Raw genomic sequence first — 25,829 nt, forward strand, 5'->3', positions numbered from 1 at the left:
AAGGAAGCAAATCAGTTATACAACTTTGTCTTTCAACTCCAGGGCTTCTGATTATTTATTGTGAAAGGGAGGAACCAGGTTCTGGGCTGGCAGAATAAACCACAAGTGTGAGGATTTAATCTGGTTGTGATGGTGGTGGACCAGATTCACTGAGCCACTGATGAGTCCCATGAGCCAGGATTCCAGAAACAACTGAGAAGCAAGGCTCATCCCCAGTGTTTTAAGAGCAGTCTCTAGGTTTGCTCTAAGCACTGCAGGAGTGGGTGAGAACACTGTGCTGTCAGTTCTGCATGATCCCATCCCGAGCCTGTCATAGAGAAGCTGCCAGCACAGCAGAAATTCCCATACACCCTTCATGAACATGACTGAGCACAGGGACTTCTCAGCTTGGCATGTTACTCTCTGTGCCCATACTGTTATGCAAGCCTCTGGGGAAGGTGGAAAGCCCACTTCTTTAAAAACCAGAGGCAAGCAAAGGAAATCTGCTCTGGCATATAGAACCATGCCAGCAGAGCAAAGCAAAAGCTTTAAGAATTGTTGGTCTCCTGACACATCTGCCCTAGGAATGGCTTGTCCCAAGTGGTGTCTCTAGCATGTGTGAATGCCAGTCTGAGTTCTTAAGCCATACTGCTGAGATGAACTTAATGGCTGTTATGCAGCATCTGCAGGCGTTAAAACACAGAGGGATGCAGCCCTACCTGAGGGTGCACCTGTACGTGGAAGTAAGGGGTGGAATAGCTTGGGCTTACAATCAGAACTATGTGAGTGGGTCCTTGCACATCTGGAAAGCAATTCTAGGGTGCTTCCAGTGGGTGAGGGAGCACATTAATAGCTTTCAGGGCTTTTATAAGATAGGCTACAGCTGGACCTGGTCAGAAGGAACGCCCTTTCATTAAGCACAAGATGGAGATTTTTCACCTCCAGCTCACCTGATTTCCATCATACCTGGCATTGATATGAAGATTTGGATACAGAGTCTGTTGGCTGGAACATTTGCAGTGGCCCAGGTGCTCCCACGGAAGAGGGTGTGGTGTTCCCCAGGGCTCAGTGCTGGGTCCAGCCCTGTTCAATGTCTTTATCAATAACCTGGGTGAGGGCATTGAGTGCACCCTTAGTAAGTTTATGGATGACACTAAGCTGGGTGGAAGTCTCGATCTGCTGGAGGGTCAGGAGGCTCCAAAGGGATCTGAACAGGCTGGACCACTGGGCTGAGACCAATGGCATGAGGTTTAACAAGGCCAAATGCCAGGTCCTGCACTTGGGGCACAACAACCCTGTGCAGTGCTACAGACTAGAAGTCTGGCTGGAAAGCTGCCTGGAGGAGAAGGGCCTGGGGGTGTTGGTTGACAGGGACTGACCATGACCCAGCAGTGTGCCCAGGTGGCCAAGAAGGCCAATGGCATCTTGGCTTGTATCAGAAACGGCGTGACCAGCAGGTCCATGGAAGTTATTCTCCCTCTGTACTCAGCACTGGTGAGACAGCTTTTTGAGTACTGTGTTCATTTCTGGGCCCCTCACCACAAGAAGGATGTTGAGGCTCTGGAGCAAGTCCAGAGAAGAGCAACAAAGCTGGTGAAGGGGCTGGAGAACAAGCCTTATGAGGAGTGGCTGAGAGAGCTGGGGGTGTTTAGCCTGGAGAAGAGGAGGCTGAGGGGAGACCTCATTGCTCTCTACAACTGCCTGAAAGGAGGTTGTGGAGAGGAGGGAGCTGGGCTCTTCTCCCAAGTGACAGGGGACAGGACAAGAGGGAATGTTCTCAAGCTCCACCAGGAGAGGCTCAGGCTGAACATTAGGAAAATATTCACGGAAAGGGTCATTGGGCACTGGCAGATGCTGCCGAGGGAGGTGGTTGAGTCACTTTCCCTGGAGGTGTTTAAGGCACGGGTGGACGAGGTGCTAAGGGGCATGGGTTAGTGTTTGATAGGAATGGTTGGACTCAATGATCCGATGGGTCTTTTCCAACCGGGTGATTCTGTGATGCCCTGGGGAGGCGGCACGGCGCTCCCAGAGCTCAGCGCACCTTGGGGCCGACCTGGGCCGCTCCGCCCTAACCACTTTTGAGGCTTTCTCCTTTTTTCCCCCCCTTCTTTTTTACACGTGCCAGGGGTGCAGAACCAGCACCACGCACTAGATGTCAGTCATGTCTCGCCTCCGCGACCCTTTCGGATCCTCATTTTTTTAACGCTTCCTTGCTCCTCCCCTCTGGAAAAGGAGGGGGTGCGGAGACTACCAGACACCCCCCGCCATTCCCGCCCTTCCCCGCGCTTCGCGGCGGCGCGTCCCCGCCCCGGGGCCGGTCGGTGGCGGGGGGCGGAGGATCCGCGGGGCCGGGGCGCTGTGGGGTCAGCCGGGCCGCCGCGGGGCCGCCATGCCCGCCAAGTCCAAGTACAACCTGGTGGATGACCGGCACGACCTCCGCATCCCCCTGCACAACGAGGACGCCTTCCAGCACGGTATCTGCTTCGAGGCCAAGGTGAGCAGCGAGCGCGGAGAGGTTTCGCGGATTCCTTGCCCGGCATTTGCTCCTCGACCCTCGAGATTCCCTGTTTTCCAGCTGTCTTTTAGCGTAGCTTCGGGGTTTCTTCACTTTCCCGTTGGCTTTGCCTGCTCTCCCCCAAACTCAGCTACAAATAGCTGGGGGAGGCTTCTCACCCATCCCGTAAGAATCATGGAATCATAGAATCACCCGGTTGGAAAAGACCCATCGGATCATCGAGTCCAACCATTCCTATCAAACACTAACCCATGCCCCTCAGCACCTCGTCCACCCGTGCCTTAAACACCTCCAGGGAAGGTGACTCAACCACCTCCCTGGGCAGCCTCTGCCAGTGCCCAATGACCCTTTCTGTGAAATTTTTTTTCCTAATGTCCAGCCTAAATATCCCCTGGCGGATCTTGAGGCTATTCCCTCTCATCTTGTCCCCTGTCACTTGGGAGAAGAGCCCAGCTCCCTTCTCTCCACAACCTTCTTTCAGGCAGTTGTAGAGAGCAATGAGGTCTCCCCTCAGCCTCCTTTTCTCCTGGCTAAACAACCCCAGCTCGCTGGTCTCATGGGTCAAGCTTGAGCAGGGTCACCTGCCGCTTCACCTGAGCATCTCTCCTTGGCCCTGCATCCCTCTTTGGCACTACATGGTGTTGCTTGGGGATGCTGGCCCCAGAGAGCCAGGTTCTGTGTGCGTTTTCTCAGCTAAAAGTGCAGGGCTTGGGTTTTGCTCTATATTGCCAGTGCTGTGGGTAATGAATGCTACAGTGAGTGCCGATGTGATGGGAGAATGTTGGTGTCTGCAGGATACCTTGTACCCTAGCGCTTCTCTAATGGGATAAACTCATGGTATGAACTGACAGAGGAATTTCATGCCATTTGCGGTTAGGGCCGCCTGCCCAAAATAAAAGCTTACTATTTCTCCTTACCTGTATAAACCATTCTTGCTAGTGGATTTGACAGGAAATGTTTTTTGTTTGGTTGGGTTTTTTTTCTATTGGGACCGCTCCGTCTCTTATTCCATATAGGCCATGGCTTCCCCCAGTCCAACTGTTTGCGATCTTACAGCAGGTTGAGAAAAAGCTGAGCTACCTGTCTGGGTTGCCCAGCACTGTCTGGCAGTATCATGGGAGGTAGCCAGCAATGAAATTTCAAAAGGGGAAACATAAAATCATGCCCCTTTTTGCTGTTCCTGAGCAATACAGTAGTCATGTTGATGGAATACTCCAAGAGAGGTTAACTTAGAAAAAAAAATTGTGTAAAATAGGTATTGAGTGACAGGGAGGGAGACATCTGTCACACACGGTTGTCATTGGAGCACAGGTGCTGGCAGGGGAGGAATCACAGCTTTGGCATCTAATCCTGAGCAGTGCCCCAGGGGTAAGGCTGCAGCTCCTTGGAGGATGCCAAAGTTGTGTTATTTCCCCTCATTTCATGGCTGGAAGGGTTCCACTGCAGAAGATGTCACCTGCCCAATGGCAAGTATGATGCTTCACAGAGCATATCAGCAGAGGAGTTGTTTATGGAGCAAACCTAAAACCTGCTTTACAACTCTTTCCTGGAAGAGATTGTACAAATTAAGCTTTGCAGCCTTTAGCTCCTGGATTGTTGGAGCCAATTGTTGTTTTACTGCCAGCACCTGCTCCCCTCTCACCTCCAGGGACACTGCAAAGAAGCTTCTAAATCTCATGCACCCTGGTGTAAGTGCTCTGCCTCTTCCATGCTAGGTTTGGGTGGCCCAGCTTGCAGGGTGAGGAGTGGGACAGAGTTTCAGTTGCCCCCTGGTGTGCTTGTGGCTTCTGTGTTTTCTATACTGCTGGTCTGGCTACATTAATGGGGTGGTGCATATTAGTCTTTGTTAGCTCCTTTTTCTCTTATTTTGTATCCTGTGGCACATTATGCCAAGTACAACCAACCTGGCTTCCGAATTAGTGAGTTTCTTCAGCAGCTCCTGCTGCCAGATGCAGAATGTAGATGGCTTAGGCAATTACTCCATCCTTTTATTAGATTGCTGGAGATTAATTAAATGCTGACACTGCTTTAGTTCCTTTTATCCCAAAGAATCTTGAGCGCCTAAACCCACGTGGTTCTTGTTTCGGCCAGGCACCCAGTGCAAGTCACAAAAATGAGAAACTCTCTTTAGAGCAGAACTTTGGGGAAATATTAAAGAAGAAAAATGCTCAGCTAGGGTGCCACAATATACATGTCTGTCTCCTAAAAGCCTCCTGGAATTGTTGATGGTGTGGGCAGTGGGGATCCTGGAGTTACAGCCCTCTGCAGCTGGATCAGCGGTCTCTGTTCTGGTAGCTTGGGATTCCTAACAAGTTGCTTGGGGCTCTCCAAAGAGGGATAACACATACTTGAGTTGGTATGCACTGATTTTTTTATTTTGATTTTTAATTTTGTTTTTACACTCAGACCTATATTGTCTGCTGCTATCTTTAAATGACACACATAGTGGATGTAATGTGTGTTTTGGTTCATCAGTAGCTGCTGGCATCCATGCTGATATTCCCTTGCCTCTCTCCCAAGGGAGTCGCAGTGTCTCAGAGTGGGTGGCTGCTGTCATTCACTATTTGGGCCCTTTTGAAGCACAGAGTGATGAACTCGCTCTGAAGCAAGCGGTGCTGTCACATGCAATGCCATCAGGAGACTTGTGTTGATTGTCCCCACTGAAGCTACTTGCAGCCATATACTCTGGCACAGGGACACAGAATCTGAGCGAAGTGTCCCCTAAGGATTATGTTAATCCGTTTTCTGGAGATAAATCCAATAGCTGGAAAATCCTGCTCCATCTTCTTAGGAACAGTAATATATTTCACACTTTGGATCTGTTTTAATTGGCCTCCTCTCCTGGCACCAAACCCCTCTGTTCTGAAGGCGCCTCAGTCAGGCTGCTGGGAATCAGAGGAGCTGGTTCCAAAGGAAGGCAAGGTGTTTGCTTTCTTCTGTGTCTTGTGGTCTAAGTTGTTGAATAAAATCAAAAGCCTGGCCTGAGTTAGCTGAAGTATTCAGATGAAAGAGCTGGGAACTGCAGCATGGTGTAGGGGGGCAGGCGCAAATTCTCACTTATGCAATAGTTTCCTGGTTAGATAAATGAGTACGTAGTGAGTAAAGACTCTTGCTTTCCTCCTGCACCTCTCTGGCCAGCATGGCTCCTCCAGTCGGGGCAGGGAGGAGGAGGGTGTAAGCTTATCTCTTATCTTCCCAAAGCCTTGGTGCTGTGGGACAAAAACCAAGGGCCGGTGCAAGTCCAGCAATTCTGTGCATTTAGAAATCGTGAGTCGGGCTACTCCAGTACCTCCAGAGAGATCAGCATGTAGCAAAAATTGAGTGGGGTGGTGGAGCCTGTTACCAAAGTGCTGAACCCCTTACCCGTGGGAGTGCAGCTGTACTGTGTGCTTCTAGATTTGCAAGGGGAAGCTGTTGCTGGCTGCTGTCGTTAGACCCGCTTTCAGGAGATCACTGGGCTGGGCTTTCCTCAAAAGCAGCAAGAGATCCTTCCTGTCCTGGAGATCTTGTTGTCCATAGCACAGATCTACGTACCAAATAAATACCCATTATTTGGAAACTGCTCTTAATTCTTCAATCTCAAGACCCATTAATCTATTCACACTGCCATAATATGCGTGGTTCCCAATAAAGGGGAGGGATGGGTGCAAGGACCCTCTCTGCTGCTCCCCCGTATGCAGAGAAGGGAAGATAGGACTTCCCAAGCAAACCTTGGTCCTTGGGCAGACTTGCTGCCTGCAGTCCAGGCCTGCCATGGGCTGGAACAAGATGTGCTGAGACCCAGCTTTCCTGATATCAGACCTGTTTGCAGATAAAATGTGGGACTGGAGGTTTGGGAGGATTGCTGTTCTAGGCAGCAAGTAGGGGTTTGGGCTTTAGATGGTGGTGGGTATTTTTCCCTTAAGGGATCTTGGCAACCAGGCATTTTCTATCATGTTTGCCAGTACTTTTCTCTGCTTTTGTGTGTGGGAAGCTGAAGTTGGTCTGAGCATCTGCTGCTACCTATGTTTGGAGATGGGACACGAAGGAGACTTTAGTCTGATCCAGTACGTCCCTTCCTATGACCCCTTCCAGCTCACCTGCCTACCACCCTCCTGAGGCTGCAAGCACTAGCAGAATCTGCTGGTTGCTGCAAAGGTAAATCCTTTATCAGGAAAAGGATTATAGCCTCAAATGAACTTTAAGCAGTGAATGCATGTGTTTACCCTCTTGGGTATATTTTTATGTACATCATGTCCATACACAAAAGCATTTGGAGTGAGTTGAGTTGCAGGCAGCTCTGATCAGGGCCTTCAATTCCCCTCCACTGCTTCAGGCTCCATTCCCAGTAGTTTCCCTTTCCCAGAGGGCTGCGAAGCTGGTGACAGGTTGTGTGAAGCTCTGTACCTCTTTAGCTGGCTTGGGAGAGACTTGGCAGCTTTATTTCAGGGCTGTTTGTACTGGCAGCTCTGGAGTACAGTGTACTCTGTTGGAGCTGCTCAGCCTGGAGCAAAGCTGCAGTGTGCTTTAGCCCAGGATTGCTTGCTCTAGGCTATAAATAACCTTCCAAGTGCCACGAAAGTTACTATCTGAAAGAGTGGCATACTTGTTAAGCGGCCTGTGAACTGACTTAAGAGCCAGGATTTGGCAAAGCTGTATGTGTCAAGATTGTGGGTATGTGGGTACTGGCTAGGCAGTGCATGGGCTTAGCAGATGCCATAAGGCCCTGAGGAAGAAGCAACAGGGAGTGAGATGCTCCCATCCCTGCTTTCTGGCTGCTCAAGTACTCTGGTTTTGTGCATCCTGTATGTGAACTCCTGTTAAGGTTGTAGCTGGTTGTAGGTGCAGAATACTTGGCTCCTTGGTGGGGTACGGAAATGAGAGAGAGTGGACAGCCCTGCTTCATAGGCATGGAGAAAGTTCAGCTCTCCCGCTGCACCCATTTGCTCTGTGTCCTGTGGTCCCTGCAGCAGGGCCTCATCCTGCTGCAAAGGGTCTCCCCTTATCTCACAAGCCCTGTTTTGACCAGTGCTGCCTGGCACGAGATGTTCCTGTACTGATGTCCACTGCATGGATCTGACAGACTGTGCTAAAGCAGCTATCTCCCACAGCTGGATGCACCCTGGTGTCTTCAGGGTGCAGAGCTCCATTAAGGGAGGCTTGGGTAGGGCTGGAGCCCTCCAGCTCAGCAGAGAACTCACTGCACCTGCCTGCTAGGCTCAGGCTAGAAAGCTAGGGCTTTTTTTCCATTGAAGTCAGCTGGCATGCCTACTTTCCTGTCCTTTTTGGCATCCGAGCCTGCACCACTGCAGTAGAATTCTCCCCTTTCCTTTCAGAGAGTCTGGGTGTTCCTGGGGTGCGGGGCAGAGCTGGGATTGTGCCAGCCCAGCCCTGTGGCTCACTGGGTGGAGGCTGTGTTTTTTCACTGAAAAGTCCTGATAACTGGAATTCTCCCTGCTTTCCCTGACCACAGCAGCCCTGGAAGAAGTGTTCATCAGACAGGCTGCAGAGAGGCTGTTTTTCCCCTAGCCACTGGGGGAATAAAGAGATTTCAAATCTCTTGGCTTGGGGCACCTGGCTGGGTGTGAGTACTTTGACCTTCAATTTGTGACGTGGCCATGGGTCATAGGGCTGACATCCCAGTACCTGATGTGGCCTCACATCGCTCTGGACTCTTCAGAAATCTTGAGGCCCTTGCACTCTCTAAATGCTTACCATCTGGCTGCTGGTGCTTCTGGTGACCCCTCTACAGCCTGGGTGTAGGGTCCTCTGCTTGGCTAAGGTTCTCCTGGCCCTGAGGATGGCTGCACAGCCTGTGGTGCAATGCCTCAGTCTAGGACTGCTGCCAGTATGTCTCCTCTGCCTGTGCTGCCCTGCTGCCTGCCTGCCTGCCCACAGCTCTTCTGCAGAAGCAGTGGCTCTTCATCTGTGGCAAACTCTCTGACTTAGGATGGCTTTCAAACCTGGAAACCTGGCAGCCAACCAATCTAGGCTTCCCTGTAAGTTGGCTATGATTCAGCCCTGACCTCTGCACACAGTGTTAGGCTGGCAGAAAAGCAGTATACCTTCCTTGGGAAGGCAGCAGCTTCTCTCCAGGAAGGCTTTTGCTGCCCACCACCCATGAGGGATCTCATTGACACCCCTGGGAAGGTATATCCCTGCCAGGGATCCAATCAACCTTCAGTTTTCTGAAAATACATGACACCTGCTGTCACAAAAAAACCCCATCTTCTAAAGAAAAGTCATTTCTGACAGACCAGCAAAGGAACAGTATTAAACAACCTCAAGAAAAAATGAGGAACTAAGTGAATTGTGCAAGCATTGTGTTTGTAAAATTATCTCCCTTTGTTATCTTTGGTTTGTTTGTTTTTTTTTTTTCCTTCTAGCCTAGGGTGGACTACTATTTCCCTGAACTGGTCAGGTCTTTTCTAAGCCGTGGGGGAAGGGTGCATGGTGTGGGCAGTGTCTGGAGGCCTCTTCCAGCTGTACCTGGGACAGACGGGGGAGCCTGTTTGCATGGGAAGGGACAGCAAGCAAGCACCCTTCAGGTGCTGAGGGAGGGTGCATTCTTTCATGAGTTTTCTTTTTTCCTTTCCCTTTCACACAGGTTTATTTTCCTTCCTTTTGTCTCAGGCGCCTTCATTTCTCCTCTCCGGGCTAAGCCCTAGCCCCGCTGCTTCCCTTTCCCATGACACTGACCTGCAGGAATGGATCCTGGCATGACCAGGGCCACCACCACACCTGGCATCTTGCTGGGGGCACGCAGATTTTAAAGAAGGCGAACAGCCCATGCCTGGGGTCTGGGAGTCCACATGCATGGGGGTCCATGGGGCTTTTGTCCTGGGAACCAGGGAGCCAGGTCTCAGCATTAGGGTGGGATGAGGCGGGGGAGTCCTCCACCCTGGAAGCTCCTGCTGCTTCTTGCCTCTGCCTCACCTGCTTTTTCCCATACCACTTCCCAAAATGAAAGTTGGTGCTGTGAGTAGGAGGGCTTGAGGAGAGTGGAGGAGGAGCATTTCTCATCTACAAATTGCTAGTAAATATGGGTGGTTTCTCAGGCCATCTCCGCTCTTTGCCTGGGTAACAGTAGTGTAGTTGAAAGGCCAGCCTTCAAGTAGACGTTTTAGGAGGGGATACTCAGCACATTGTGAAGGGTTACTTCTCTGCAGTGCAGTTTGCACATGTGATTCTGCCCTGAAGGCAGAAATAATCTGGGGAGACTTTGTCCATCTGTTGAGTTTTGTGAAACATGCCAAAAAATCTGAAGTGGAGGGAGTGGTGGGTGTTTTTGGAGCTGTGAGCAGAGCGATTGTGTGAAGTGAGCCCACTGGAGGTGCCATGGAATGTGGGATGCAGCAGGGTGCCTTGGAGCCTGGGTCTGGGAGCAGGGGCGAATCCATCATGGTTTGTGACCTGAGACCCTTTGTTCATATGCTTGCAAGCATGAACTGGAGGGAAATAGTTGTATAAAGGGATGTAGATAGGACAGCATCAAGATGCTCCTACTGTAGGTGCTGTTTCCCAGGAAGGTTATCCAAGGAGGTGCTTTCTGTTCCAAGGTGGTGTCTGGTTTCTGCTCCATCACCTGCTTTGGGGCAGTCCAGCCCTGCCAGGCTCGCATGTGCAGTGCATGACTAAGTGTTGCTGCTAGACAAGGTTGTGGTATTACTCAGGCATTACTCAGATCCATGTGGCTGTGGGAGCCAGCGCTGGATGGAGCTGTCTCTTGCCCAGCTGATACCTGCTGCCACTTGCCCTGTCCTTGCACGTGGCTGTATTCTGCACTCATTTGAGGAAGGAAAACTCAGGGGGAAGGAAAGTGATCACTCCTCTTGTAATGGTGACCTCACGCTGTCAGGAATAGCTGGAAGAATATAGGCATTCTCTAGCTGTAAAAGTCTGTCCTCATCTGAGCTAAAAGTCTTCCTTGCAAGTGAGTAGGAAGCAGTGCTGGGTCGTACCTGGCAGAAGGGCAGCCTGGAGAAGCTTGGTGGGAGAGGTTCTGTGGAGCTGAGACATTTGCCTGACAGGAGAGGATGGGGAAAGCTTTCTTCATTACTTAGTGCTGAAAGCTTAAGCTGCCTCTGTGCTCCTCCTTGTTTCTTACTTTTTATTGACTTTATATAAGAAAAGGAAATCAACCAATGTCAAAACCACCTTTCTTAAGGTGTTTCTTTCTGAACATTTCAAGGGTGTTTGTTTCTGAACATTTCATGGGGTGGGAAGGATCTGTTTAGGGGATGCAACCGATAACTTAACAAGACTTGTGTTTTTGCAGTCGGGTGTTGAGTAGTTGGGTCTGGGCTGTTAGTGCCGCCTTTGCTGGCAGTGTGCACCATGGGCGTTAATTCCCAGTTACATAAAGCCGCCCCGCACCATGACAGCCTGCTCAGCACGTGATGAAAATACCAGCTGTTTGGTGTTTACTTATATATCCTTTTTCTTCATATCTACTCTCAGTACTAACTCTTCAGTGCCAGTCGCTGGATACCTGCCTCTACCTCCACCTGAGGCAGGAGCTGTGCAGCTGGGGATGATCTTGTCGAGTGGCTGGTCTTGTAGAGTTTGGGGTGCAGGTGTGGAGGGTTAACAAGGAGAGATCCCTGGGATAGCATGCACACACAAAACCCTGGAGCAGTTGTGCAGCCCCTTCACTGTGCCCTCTATAAAGAAGGCAGCAGCATCCCAGTAGAGAGGAGCGAGGGAATCCCACAGCTGGGTGGGATCCCCTCTCTGCAGCCTCTCCCTGCACGGTGACCCTAGCACATGGCCAGCTGTTTGAGCATGTCTCAGCACTGGTGCTTGAAGCCAGTGACCTGGGCTTTCTTGGTGCCAGCAAAGGTTATGCTGTATGCACAGGAACATATAGCCATGCCAGGTTCAGTGCCCATGCTGCACTGCTGAGGGTTACGTCAGCACTTGCGTCAAGGTGAAGTGTGGGAGCACAGGGGGCTAGTAAAAAGACTCAAAATGCTTTTCTTTTAACTACGCATTTTTAGTGCTCTACACTGACTTTTCATCGTTTGTCTGTTTTCTGATCCTTCTGAATTTGCACTCTTCCATTTTATTTTTTAAAAGGTTTTTGTTCTGCATCTCTCCATGCTGAGCTGCAGCAGTGCAGCCGTTGGACCCCTTTGAATAGCAAAGTGGCTCCTTTATCCTGGAGGTTTGGCCTGGAGTCTCAGCATCACTGCAAAAACAGCCAAGGATTTGGCAGGGCTGTAATTAAATAGTGAAGGGCCTGTCAGTGAACAGGTTGCCCCAGCTATTTTAGGGGCTTTCCCCTCAATATCCAGGCCTGTAATAGATGACTCAGTGCAACCAATGGCATATTGGATTATACTGCCATACTTTGATCACGATGTAGATGAATGAGTCCTGCTGGCCTGATTACTGAAGTTATTTTATTGTTAGAATAAGGGCAGCTGAATCCTTGAAATGGCTTCACGGTGGGAGACATGGAAGGCTTCAGGTACAGTGAGCAAAATGGCGCCTTTCCCCAGAAGTGACTCTGGATTCCCTCCAGGGATGCCATCAAGGCTGTGGTGGGACCATGGGGTTTCCAGTGCTGTGGAAATGCAATGAACTGTCTTTTTCTTTCCTTGTAGTACATCGGGAGCCTGGATGTGCCACGGCCGAACAGTCGGGTGGAGATTGTGACGGCCATGCGGCGAATCAGGGTGAGCATGACGAGAATGCTCCTTCCCCTTCTGCATGGAAGTAGCAGGGGCACCACTCCTCCATCTCTGCCTTCAGCCTTCTCTCACTTAAGTCCTGTCTTCCAGGTTATTCCTCACTCAGTATTTTTCACTGTCTTTCTCTCCATTGAGATCACCATGTAACTTGGGGATGGTGCCTGTAAGCTTCATGTGCCACACCACCGTATTTGTAGCATCCCATTGTACCTGGGCATCCTGTGTGCCACGGCTGGGAGCTGCAGCCCGAGTGGTGGCAGGGCCTTCTCCATGCTCACGGTACTGTGCCCTACGCAGGAGCATGTACTGTAGAGGTGAGAATGGGTTGAAAGGTGGACGTGGAACATGGGCCTGCTGGCACCAGACAAAAACTGTAGCATAGAATCACCAGGTTGGAAAAGACCCATTGGATCATCGAGTCCAACTATTTCTATCAAATGCCCCTCAGCGCCTCGTCCACCTGTCCCTTAAACACCTCCAGGGAAGGTGAATCAACCACCTCCCTGGGCAGCCTGTTCCAGTGCCCAATGACCCTTTCCATGAAAAATTTTTTTCCTAATGTTCAGCCTGAACCTGCCCTGGCAGAGCTTGAGGCCATTCCCTCTCATCCTGTCCCCTGTCACCTGGGAGAAGAGGCCAGCACCCTCCTCTCCACAACTTCCTTTTAGGTAGTTGTAGAGAACAATGAGGTCTCCCCTTCTCCCGGCTAAACAACCCCAGCTCTCTCAGCCATTCCTCATAAGGCCTGTTCTCCAGCCCCCTCACCAGCTTTGTCGCTCTTCTCTGGACTCGCTCCAGAGCCAATTACAGAGCATGTCTGTAATTCAAAGGATTTCCTCATGTATCAGTCCCAATTCAAAGGCAACAGCAAACTACTTGTGGAAGAAGTACATTTGCTTTTTAATGTTTGCATAAGCACTTAATCTGCGTGAAGATTTGAACATTGTCCAGGTACGCAGAGCAGGTTAGGGCCCGGTAAATGGCAACATGCAAATTAAAGTGCTGAGTAACAAGCTCTGAGACTGGCTGGCAGCAAGATTGTTTAACAGCAAGTAGGTCAGGGGATGTCAGCTGGTAATGAAGTCATCTGGCTTCCCAAAATACTTACAGGCAGAAGACAGGGCACTCTTGCTGTATAATGCTTGGCCAGTAGCCAGGAGGGGAGCTTTCCCTGGCCTCTTACCTGCGCAACTGGAATGTGTTCAGTGGTGGATGGAGGGGTGAGCAAACCATATGCTGCCCCCACACTTGTCACAGCAGGAGCTAAGTTGCTCTCTGATGCACAAGACAGTCCTTTGGGCAGTGTTCGGACCTTGGTCCAACATATGTGGTGGTGTGGCCACAGGTGTTGGTAGTTTGGCCTGCTCTATGGATCACAGTAAGGGGTTTGCCCTGTCTTTGAGAGATGGTGCTCTCCTGGGAATAACACTCTTAATTGGGAGGAGCTGAGGGTGTTCACAGGGATGTTGAGTAATTGATGAGTGGTCTTTCTAGTGGCCTCATGGGACCTTGTGAGCACTGGACCTTGCTCATGTAGCTGAGCGGCCCTACCACGACCTGGCTGTTGCCTTACTCCTCTCTTGGCACCTCCTGCAGACTCTTGTTATAATCTCATTTTCTCTTTTCTGTTGCTACGTGGAAGTATTATATCCCAAGGACACAGATTGCAAGCCTTGTCTGTTTCAAACTTTCAACATGTAGTTTATGGGCTTTTCTCATCAGCTTTCCTAACTGGTGCCTTGTCCTCTTGGTGTGGTTAATGTTGTGGCCAGTGCGTGAATTGAGAAGTCCTTTATGGCATTAGATTTGCTTACCTTGGTTCCAGATGAAGTTTGGGAAAGAACCACTGTTAGGCCATTGAGAGCTCTTATGAACAGCTGATTTCTCTGCTGCCTTTTGAGATAAGACTTCTGAAAGAATGTGGCTCCAGCTTCAGAGTCATGCCAGTGTAGGAGGACTGGCACAATTTTGAGGTCTTAAATAATCCCTAGGAAAAAAAAAAGCAAAACACCAAAACATCCTTGTGGACCAATATAAATAAACTTTAGCATAGTATAGAAAATTCCTAGATAAAACTCTGAATGGTGGGGAAAGGACACAAAGTAGGGTAAAATAATGATTTTTTTGTCATTGTGAATGATGTGCTTGAAACTTGTGTTCAGGCTTTCTTGAGCTACTGTAAGACGGGAGAGATGCAAGTCATTGAAAAGTCATGCTTTTGCAGATCAGATCTGCCAAAGAGACTTTTCATGTCAATTTATTTGTTGCAGGGTGTTGTTTCTGAAAAGGATGCCAGAATAGTTTCTTTGGGATTGTAGGTGAGGAAGCACCTCACCTGACAGTGAGGGTCCTGAGGAGGAAAGCGCCTTGCAAGCCTACGTTGTGCCGGGAGCAGGGCCATTGGCAGCAGCATCTTCTTCTCCACTCTCCTCCCCAGCAGTTGTGACTTGGAGGGTCAGTGTCAGGGGCCTGACTGATCCTGGCTTCCTGTTTAGATAGAGTCCTGACTCTTTGGGGGCGTAGTGGAGGATGAGGCATAGCCGGCATTGCTGGGATTCCTGTTTGTGGCTGGACTCTCCGGATCACAAAGCAGAAGAGCAGCTGTGTTCAGAATAAGTCCACCAGAGCAAGATTTATATATTAAGCCCTAATTTTGTCCCTGGAGTAAGAGGGACTTTATAGAGGGAGTTGGTGTTGCAGGGCAGGGATACCATCCCCATTCTCCCCCTGCAGAAGGGCTGGTGGGGCATGGCTGTCTGGCTGCTCGCCAGAGGGAGGGTTTCTGTCGGAGCAGGAGGACATTGGAGAATTTCCAGGTTTCTTGCAGCTGGGGGATAAGTAGGGAAGGGGAGTAGCTCGGCTGCCTGCCCCTGCCTCCCTGCTTTTCCTGCCTGCGTCAACTAGGCTTGCTGGGAATGCAGCCTTGCATCTTGGTGCAAATCTCTGGCCCTGGAAGGATTCAGTGGTGCAGAACAATGGCCATGCCCAGACTGCGTTTGGACAGCAATTCTGTGAGTGTTTGCTGCAGCTTTCCTTCAGAGTCCTGTAGGGCACTGATGGCTGCATCATTACTAAAAGATACAATGCATTAGGGCTTGTTTTCCTGGCCAACACTCTGGCTTGTGTTTGTACAACTGTACCCCTTTTCTCCTCCTCATCCCAAAACAGGATGACCTGGTCCATGTTGCTTCATATCCTGAACTGCTGGGGTGGGTTTGCCTTCAAAGTGCTCCTTGGCTCCTCTGGATGCAAGGTATGGGAAACTGATCTCTGAGTCCAGATAGTTACCCTTGGGCACCTGAGCTTCAGAAGGTCCTGAGTTCAACACTAAATAAATGCTCACTGAAGCTGTAGCCAGCTTATCTTGTTGGTGGGAGCCCAAGGGACCTTCCTTGCCTAGGCTCTCCTGGGAAGGAGCAGTCCAGAGGCCACAGTGCTCTTCTACTCTCTTACTCCATGCTGATCACAGGCAAAGCTTGAGAAATTCAGATGGGAGCTCATGAGAGTGGTCTGGGATGAGTCTTGCATCTGTCAGCTACCAAAAAGGGTTTTTACAGTACTGGAGAGCCAGTACCCAAATGGATGCATCTTCCCAACCATAGAATCATAGAATGACTAGATTGAAAGAGACCCACCAGATCATCGAGTCCAACCATTCCTATCAAACACTAAACCATGCCCATTAGCACCTCGTCCACCCGTGCCTTAAACACCTCCAGGGAAGGTGAATCAAACGCCTCCCTAGACTATGAGTTGTTGAAAACTTGCATTTAAAGTGCCTGAGCTAGCTGTAGGGCATCCTTTCTTTTCCTTTTTTTGGGGGGGAGGGAGTAATGGTAGCTATATATTTTTTATGTTTTCATGATGTAAATATTTACAAATACTGTCCTTTCTCTGCTTCTGGCATGTGTCCAGTGCAGCCAGTGCTACCTGGCTGTGACTTGGTGCAGTCATTCTAGACAATTTGGAATCATCCTTTTTCTACTTGGATTGCTGAGTGCAGCTTTAATCCAGGTTTTCTTTGGTGCCAGAAAGGTTGAGATCCTAGACAGGCTCTTCTTAAGAGCTACTCCTGCGGAAGTCTCCTGCAAGCCTCTTTCTGGGAAGTGTCCTGATGAGTTTTGCAAGCTCAAAACAAGGAGGCATTTCAAGCATTTTAAAATCTAGCTCCTCTACACCACCTACTCTGTCAGTACACATTTGATTTTGTGGGAGTTCTACTGCTTTGCATAGCTGAGCTCTATTTTAACACATTAGCAAAATCGCTGATTTTCAACAAGCTTGTTTAAAGCAAGATTTTGCATCCCTTACAAGCAACATGCACAGCCGACCTAATGAGAAAATTGATGCATTTGGCCAGTTATTTGGTGTAAGTTTGAGCTCACTTAATTGAAATATTTCTGAGATGCTCCTGTTCTTGCCATGGTGAGTTTTTAAAAGCATTGGGTCATTTACAGTCATGTAGCTGCCTTTTTCTTTCATTGTGAAGAAGCAGCAAAACTGCCTGTCTGTGCTGTAAAACAGAGCAGGATTTGAAAGCTACCTAGAGGGGCAGCCCACCCCTCACCACCTGCAGGGACCTGCATGGCAGGCGGTGGGCAGTGGGCTGGCCTGGAGATGCTTAGCCTGTTGCTGCATAAAGAGCACAAGTTGCTCTTTGCAAAGTCATGGCACTTGGTGTGAGGTGAATTATCAGTGTGCTAATTACTTGATGTGATTATCCAAGGTGAACAAGCTTATGCTGTATTACATCTGGGTGGAATCAAAGGAGTATTTATAATAACTTCAATTGTTCTTTCAGTGCTTTGACACTTGCAGTAAAGACAGTGAAGGTTTCCAGGCAAGTTTATTGTTTCTCCAAGCAGAACCAGTGCCACTTAACTTCACAAGAAAATAATTGCTAATCCAGCATTGCTACTAATATGCTACTACTGAATTGTATGAAACAGTTCAGGGTCTCATGTGCAGTTAGTATTTAATGACTGAACTGGTTAAGTTAGTACCCAGGTTCACTGGAGCAGCCTTTTAACCAAGACTGCCCATAGGCAAGAAATAGTTTCCAGGACAGTTGGCCAAACCGGCTTGGCTTTGCTGCCTGTTGTAATACTGTCATGGTATTAAAACCATGGATGTGGCAAGTGCTTTCCAGAGAAGCTTTGAAAATTACTGGCAGCATTAAATAGTGTGAGTTGTATGTACACTCTGTTGTAATGCATATGTAGTGAAAGTGCAAATTTAAGGAGGTAAATGACTCCATGTGTCTAAGGGCAAGCATCAGAACTAGTAGGAAGATGTGTGAGTCTTTAATGCTGCATAGTGAGGTCTGAGCCCCAGAGGAAGCTGGATGGGGCTCTGGGCACTGCTTGATAGAGGGACTTTGGGAAGATGTTGCTATACAGATGTGAGCAAGTACTGCCTGTGCGGGCTGCCAGGCTTGCTGGGTCACACAGTGGCAGGAATGACTGGGCTCAGCCAGCTCTGCAGCCCAATGGGTCCTGGCAAGATGAGGAACTGACATGCTCCTCTTCCCCCAGTAGCTGGCCTAATAAGTCATTATGAGCTCGTTGTCTTTCAGCTTCCAGCAGTGTCCTAGCAAAGCGTTCTTTGCCAGGCTTGGGGTGGTGATGTGTCCCTTGTGGCCAGCCTTCAGACCGCAGTAGGAAGGAGAGCTTGGTGGCAGAGGGTCCAGCCTGGGAAAGAGCATGAGGTTCCCAGCTGGGCAGAGAGCTTGGTTGTGGAGTCAGTGAGGATGAAGGAAACCATAACCCAGATGAGAGAGCATGCTTTGGGAAAGCTAATAAGCCAGGAGGTGCATGCTGGTGCGTGGTCTTCCCCAAACTACCTGTCTCTCTGAGGAGTTCAGCACTTCTGTTGGGGCAGGTGTCCCACAGGTAGGTGGTGCTCAGAGCTCTGGCAGGAGCATATTGATGCTGGGCCTGCCAGAACAAGCAGCAATGTCTAGCAGAGGTTATTTCCCATCACACATCCTTGTGCTGTGTTTGCTTGGGTTGGCCTTTCCTCAGCTGGGCTTTCTTCCTTCTTCAAGAGCCAGTGGTGTCTCCCTATAACTCATCTCACTCTCCAGCTGAGGGTTTCCTTGCTGATGCTCACAGTGAGTCACATTACTGGCTTGCTGATGCAATGCAGTCATCCAAGCCATTGGCAAGTATTTACTGAGAGCTCAAGGAATGGGATGGGAAATAACCTCTGCTAAACATGGGGAGAGGACAGGTCTTCAGCATCACTCCTTCCCAGCCTAGGAATGATCTGTCAGCTCCTACCCACTCTCTAAATTCATAGACAGCTTATCAAGTCATTTCACAGACTTCTGTCCTCTTTTGTGCCTTGTGTTTCCTCCTCTTCCACCTGTCTCATGTTTGTTTGTCCTTGACAATATTTCTTCAAGCAGGCTTTAAGTATTGCACTAATGGGTTTTGTTATCCATTGTGCTCAGCAGAGCACGTGTGGGGGTGTCAGTGCCTGCTGATGAGATGTCCCAGCTTTCCGTGCTTCCTACCTTTGAGGCTCTCTATGTTGCATGCATGGTTTTGGTAGTCCAGCAAGCCCAATTCAGTGCCAGGGCTCAGCTGCACTCAAAGGAAGGGAATCTGCTGCAAACCTTGTTTTCCACAGAAACATGGTGCAGCTAATGCACATAACATCTGTGGTATCTCAAATGCTGCAGAAGCTCCTGCTGGTGCTGAGGTCACTCTCCTGCTATCTACATGCCTGCTCTGGCTTTTCCTCCTGCCTAGAAGGGAATGATTTGTTGCATGCTCTGGCTCATGGATGTGATTGGATTTAGCCTGGCTGTCAAATGGGGAGGGCTTCAACTTGTTCTGGAAGATTTGGGGTCATAAGAGCACTGGTAATTGCTGTTTGTGCAGGTTCTTACAGAAACCATCATCCTCTGATAAACCTGTGCTCCTATTGCATGGCAACAGACCTGCCTTTGATTGCCTGACCCTGTAATTTGCATAAACCTCTGTTGAAAATATTATTATTGAGGGAAAGGGCTGTGTTATGTGTCACCAGCCATAAAACGCTCAGCTCGGTGCTCTCCAGCCCCCAAGCTGTCACAGAGAGGTGGGCAACAGCCTTGTCTGCTGATAGAAACTTGCAAACAAAGATGACCATCTCCACTCATCCTTGCATTTTAGAGTAAATTCCTAACTCTGCATGAAAGTAAGATCCTGTTGCACCTGAGAGGTTAAGAGAAGAAAATGGATTTCAGCATGGAGTGCTGAGGTGTGGCTGATTTCAGGGTCTGCAACTTGTTCTGACATCTTTCCTGGTCAGCACAGTGGAGAGCTGGACCCCTCCCCTTTTTCCAATCCCCTTGAGTTTGTGTCTCCTCACATCCGTGCTGTTGATTTTATTTGAAGGTGTTTTTTTCTTCTGATTTGCTGTAACATGCAATTTTCATGTGGTTTTTAATAAATCAGGGCTTTCATTATTTTGCTGACATCATGGCACCATTTTACTCTTGGGATACAGTATTCCCTTATGCTGATGTTGCATAGACCTCAGCAGGAGTGGCATGGGCAGCTGCTTCTTCCGTCCAAGTCTGAGTGTGTCCAGAGATGATATCACTCTTGCTCTGTGATTAAGGGGAGAAATAGCTTAGGAACAGGAGAGCAAAGAATAAAACCTCACAAACAGGAACTGGGGTCAGGCAATATTTAACATCTATTTTATCGATTTTATCGATGAAACATCTATTAACATCTATTTTATCGAAACTGAGACGTGGGAAAACTGAATGACTTATCAGACTCCTTCTGAGGGAGGCATTCCTATGCAGGGAACTGAACTGAATTAAAATCGAACCAAACTGAAGTCAACATTTTAAATACTGCTCTATGTATGATCATTTCTGCTCTTGTGCTTCATTGTTGGTCCTCAAAGGCCAAGGACCCCTTCATTTAACTTGTTGAAGCATTCTCTGCTGCATCATCTCCGAAGATAGGCAAAGCATGGCACTGCAGCCTTGAAAAAATATGCTTCATGCCCCGGTTTCTTCACTGCTAAAATTAATTCTTGGTGGTTTTGGCTTAGTGCAGCCAAAGAAGGTGTTCCAAGGGGTGCTGTACATAAATGGCCAAGGGGGATAAGCCTGCCTCGTAGCCTACAGCCAGGTGGGAAGGGTTTTGTTCCAGAGTTTTGTGGCTGTGAGAGCTGTAAGGGAGTGTGTGTTACAGCGTGTTCCTACAGTGCGCAGGAGTGGAGGAAAGGATCCCATCTGTTTAAGAGGAGGGGAGGCAAAATCTATTGTGTGAGCAGGTCTGGGGAATGGATCTCATTTAATTAGGGAGTTGAAGGAAAGGATGTGTCTATTGTATGACAGCCGAACAACAAGCACAGCTGAGAACAATATAAAGGAGCCAAACACTCTTGCTGGAGCACTCTCCTAGTCCCAGTGGAGAAAGGCTGTAGCATGCAAAGCACAATGCAAGCCCTGGAGCTCCCCTGCCATGGCCTTGCAAGGGCTGCTGCTGCTCAGCATGGCACTGCACCCACAGACACATTCCTTGCCTACTGTCGTGTCCCTGTAGATAGTGGGTGAAGCAATTAGCTTTAACTGGGAATTGTGGAGGAATTGGACTTTCCCAGGCTGCAATGAAGTCTACCCAGAGGAAGACTCTGGATGAAGAATGGAGACAAATTTAGATTAATTTTCAGAGAACAACATGTTTCCTTCTCAGGCCAGACTTCCTTGATGAAAGACAAGGATCCTAGTGATTCTTGATCTGTCACTTGGTCTTCACCCGCATGAGTTTAACATGGTGGAAAATAAACCCAACCAAACCAGTTCTCCTTGCCATGTGATTCCCTGTGGAAAGTGCTGATTTATTTCAGCAGAAACTGCAAAAATTGGCCTGAAGAGGGTATTCACTGCAAGAAACTTCAGCAAAGATGGTTAAATTTCAGCATAACTCTTTAACTGAAAACAACCCTATTTTTGATATTTTACAGTGTTGTTCTTGGATTTCAATAGTGATAGTCCCTCTTAACATGATGGATGGGATTGGTCTGGACTCCTTCAAACACTCCCTGATCCTTGGGAACTTTGGGAGTGCATGTGTTATCTCCAGTACTGGAAACACAAAGAGCACATCTCTGCTGACCTCTCCATAAATGCTAGAAGTCCTCAGTACTTAAAAAAGAAAAATCCAGAGTAATTAGCCCAAAGTGGGTGGTGAGCATGATTCAAGGTACAAATCCCACTGAGCTTTCTATGGAAAAATATGGGTCATTCTGTGGTTTGAATGGATCCAAGTTCAACTCCCAGCCTGTTGATCTTCTGCCTTTGCCTAAAGTTAAAGAGCAATTCTACCTGAGGGAGCGCTCCCTGACTCACAGGTCAGAGCTGTGGACAAGTCCCCTCATTTCCTACTTATTGAATAAGCTAAACAGAGCTTTCTTTAAACTCGGGTGTCTGGGAAACCTGCCTCATATTCTTATTGGTTTTTTTTAAACTCTTTTCTATTGCTTCTTTGAAGTATATAATGAAGCAGAACATGTTATGTTGGGATGTATTAGTAGTGATTTCAATAGTGCTATATTTTGAGATATCAGTTTTCTATTTTGCTGCACATTGCCCTGCTTATGTGCCCAGGAACACACTCTTTTCATAGTGTCCCTTCCACTGTGATGACACCTTTCGATGTCTTCAGGGTTTATTTTAGGATACATTTCTGTGTCTTGTGGATGCAGCTTCTGTTCCTTTTTTCCTTTGTGAGGTTGCTTGTCCAATGCCAATATAAAATTAGCCTGAAATGACTAGCTGCCAAATTCCTGTATGTTTGACCTGGATAGCAAATACTTTTTATTCCAAACCTGCATACAAATGAGCATTGTGTTTCTCTCCTTGCTGTGGGGTTTCCAAGAAGCACAGCAGCATTCTATCATCTGTCTGTCCCTGCTTCATGTGCATCTTCACCAGTGAGGTGGGTTTCAGCCCCTTATTTCAGGCTGTGTGGTCACGTCAGAGAACATTTTTGTCAAAGTGCATGCAGAGGGGGAAACGGCAATGTATTCTCTAAGTTTCTTAGCCAACCTAATAACTTCGTGAATTTTTAACTTCGTTGAGATGGATTAGGATCTCAGCTTGCGTGGAACTAGGACTGCGCTGAGTTGTGCTGTAATCTGTTTGCTTGATATTGTCCTATATTGGCTGTTGTCTAGCTCCACCTAAAATCTGTGAACTTTTATTAGCTTGGGATATTTTGAGGATCTGAGTCTATATAATTCATTCTTAAACTCTGTAAAGGATGTTATTCAGACTTGTTGATTTAATACCTTCATTTAGTGAATAATTTTCAGCAATAAGTTATTGCTGAAATTGGAACCACGAAACAAGTGTGATGTGAATAATTACCATTTTTCTCCAGTTACAACTCAGAAACATTGTTGAACACTGCTGGCATCTAGTGAGCCCTACAGGGCTGGCTTGTTTCTGATGTGCTGAGTGATTGATGCTGTTGCTCATTCGTTTTTTATTAATTGTCTGAAATTGCTGATTTAGTTACTGTATTATCAGCTTGCCTTCCTTCAATTTGTTACTGCTTTTATGCTTGGCTGTTCTCATCTCCCTTTTCAATTGGTCTTATTCAAGCTTTTAAAGCAACTGTAGGAGAGCAGCTTTGTGGGGAGCGCTAAGAAAATACCAAAATAAACTCTGCATTTCACAACATGGGGTGTAAATCTCACCATGTTCTGATTTGGCTGCTTTGTTGAGCTGACACCTTTCTGAAGCACTGAGTGCTATGATGCCCCTCTCTTTGTCACCTGCCCTCGGGGTGGATTTGGGGTGACTGTGCTCTTCTGTGGTGTCAGCTCCCTCCATGCCGGTGGGGATGATCTCAGCTGCCTGGAGGCAGGATCTGTTTTAGAAAGATGGGAAAGAAAGCAAATCTTGAATACAGAAATTATGTATTCCTGCTGAGGAGGAAGAAGAGGCCTGGCTGGGCACTGCTGCACTGCCCAGCACCCAGGATCCCTGAAGGCATCAGGTCTTGCCTGTGCCAGAAGGAGGCAGCAGTTTAATTAGGAATTCCCTTAAATGAGCGTGACTAAATTCTTGCACATGGCAATGCTTTTCTTTAAGCCAAGCACATTCTAGCACATGCGTACAAACCCACTGTAGACTGGATGAGTTGAGCCCACCTCTTCTAGCTTCTTACCTTCTTCAAATGGTGACTGTAAGGAGCTTGTACACCTGCTGCCATTGCCTGCATAGGGCGAACCAATGTGTATCTAGTTAAAAATACCACAAATTCCAGTCAGATGTGGGGTTTCCAAGGAATGTGCTTCTGCTTGTTTATCAACAGATGGTAAAAAAATGTGTACAGCTCTTCTCTCGCCTTGTATCTCTAGGGCTGTGAAAAGCAGTGTGAAAGCAGTGCCTGCAGGTGCAAGTAGAGTCTGCTCCTTGTTTTCATTAACTTTAGGGAGCAGCTCACAGCCTGTTTATTTTTGCAACCAGCTCCACCAGTATCACATAGGCACCCACGCACTAGTTAATTCACATGCACCGCCCTTGGACATTGGAAATGGAAGCATGTGAAGGCAGGTTCAGTCCATGCTGTTACTGCTTCCTTGAATTTCTAAAAAGGGTTCAGAGATGTTTTCAAGGCTGGTGATTAGCCTGTGGCACCATCTCCACTGACCTTCATGCCTGGTTGAGGGGCACTGTTTTTCCCATCCTACAAGTAGTTGTTCCCGCTCACAGACATTGCTGTATGTGCCCAAGCTGGGGCAGAAATTATATGTCTGTGCTGGAATGGTGTCCCCAGCTTTCTCTTATAAGCTCAATATTAGTTAATCCCCAATGAAGTAGATCGTAATGTGTGTGCAGGGACCTGTTGCTGGCTTTGAGCTAATAGGTTTAGGTGAGGGATGCTTCTGGGAAGAATGGTCCTGCACTGCTGGCTGCATCCTCTCTCCCTGCACACACGGAACAGCCATGAACAGCAGGGCAAGCAGACTTGGAGATGTCTTCTAAATCTCTGTTTTGAAGGTTTTACAGAAAAAAAACAAAACCAACAAACCAAAAAAACACCAAACAAACAAAAACCCACACAAACAAACAAACAAAAAACCCAACAAAACTACCCAACCTCACCTTAAGACTGGAATAAGAAGGTGTGGAACACCTAAGGGTTTCTTGTAAGGGAGGTAAATCATCTTGAAAGCGAATGTCTGTAAAAGAGTGGATGAGGATAAGCTGTTTCCTAGAGGAACCATAGGATTGTTATTGATTTAATTTTTACGAGTTCTGATTTTTGTGCGATTCCTGTGAAAATGCTTAGACTGAAGATGGCTTGTGTATGTGTCCCAGTTTGCCACTGCAACTTGTGAAAATTGGAGGTAGTGAGGGGAGGTTGGAGAAAGTGGCCCAAGGCAGCCATCTGGTAGGAAATAGCAAACCAAGCAGAAGGAATTTATTGTGAAGTACTCAATGTTACTGGAAAATATATTTTGTGTGACAAATGGGTTTGCTGTGATCCAGGGATTGTTTCAAAGCAGCAGCCTTAACACTGCTGTGTTGCTTTCTCAACATGGGAAGTTTTAGGCTGATTCACATGTATACCTATCAATACTTGTGACCATCACATGTGGTTATCAAAATTAAACCTGAAATTGTATGGAAAAATGGGCACTGACCTTGTCAGTACAAACCAAACCCATGTCTTATTTCAGATGAACACATGCATCTCAGAGCCACATTTTTTCCCATGTTTACAAATGCCAACCCTGAGGAAGTGTTGAAGAGTTTTAAAAAGTATTGTTAAGTCCAAGAATGAAGAACCATTACTTAATTACTCCTTCCTTGCTTCCAAATTACTGTGCCCTTCAATCAAATTCTAGCTGCTGTCTAAAGCACCAGCACGGGGTATAGATAGGGTGATGGAGGGAGATGTAAACCTGAGGAGCAGCTGAAACCTGAGCTACCATGATGGTAGAGGTGTGTCCAGCGTGCCGTTTGCTGATGGAGCCAGCCCCCAAACGTATCTGTGACTCAGTGCCCTGTGGTGGGAGCTGTGCCCTCTGCAGGCATGAGTGCTGCAGGCTGGTTTTGTCCCAAGTTTTGGCAGCAGAAGAGGATAGCGCAAGCAAAGTGACTGCACTGCAGGGATCCCCACTGTCGGCTGTCCTTGCCTCTTTGTCTCTTAGTCCCAGGAAGGACCAGGGAGTTGTGGCTGTCATCCCATAGGCAAGCGCCCTGCTGGCCATGGGCATGCTCACGGCTGGTCGTGTACCTGGCAGCTGCATGTGGGAATCAGGGCCATAACGTGTCCTCAGTGGAGCCACAATAAAATTACTTCCCTTTGGCAAAGAGGAGTCCTCAACAGGACATGGGCAGCACAGCACACGTTGGTAGGATGGATTGAGGCAGTCTTCTAAAAATTAGGTTTAGTCCATTTGTTACTGATCAGATTAGTAGACTAAGCAGGTATTCTGGTATACTTCCTTCCAGCAAGCTTGAGTCCCCTGTGGGTTTAAAGTGCAGTCCAGAAACAGCGGACTGTCAGATCTTTTGACACTTTGTTCAGAAATGCCTCTTGCATGAAGCTGACCACTCTCCTGGAACACAGCTTGCTTTCCATCCACTTTGTCCCCTGACAGATGCTCAGTAGAGATGAGACAACGCAAGA

General features: G+C 48.1%; 1 protein-coding gene across 2 annotated transcripts in view; it reads left to right on the forward strand.

Moving 5' to 3' along the window:
- The first annotated feature begins 2,261 nt into the window (after positions 1-2,261).
- NOS1AP (nitric oxide synthase 1 adaptor protein) overlaps positions 2,262-25,829 on the forward strand; it is a 40,291-nt gene continuing 16,723 nt past the window's right edge. Inside the window, exons 1-2 of one of the 2 annotated variants that reach the window (XM_069862447.1) lie at positions 2,262-2,473; positions 12,082-12,153. In XM_069862447.1, coding sequence (XP_069718548.1) covers positions 2,369-2,473; positions 12,082-12,153 — 177 coding nt within the window. In that variant the 5' untranslated portion in view covers positions 2,262-2,368. The remainder of the gene's footprint in view (positions 2,474-12,081; positions 12,154-25,829) is intronic. The other variant, XM_069862449.1, reaches the window with a different exon arrangement.

The sequence above is a fragment of the Phaenicophaeus curvirostris genome, chromosome 8 (assembly GCF_032191515.1).
Source record: "Phaenicophaeus curvirostris isolate KB17595 chromosome 8, BPBGC_Pcur_1.0, whole genome shotgun sequence".
In the NCBI taxonomy this organism is placed as follows: domain Eukaryota; kingdom Metazoa; phylum Chordata; class Aves; order Cuculiformes; family Cuculidae; genus Phaenicophaeus; species Phaenicophaeus curvirostris.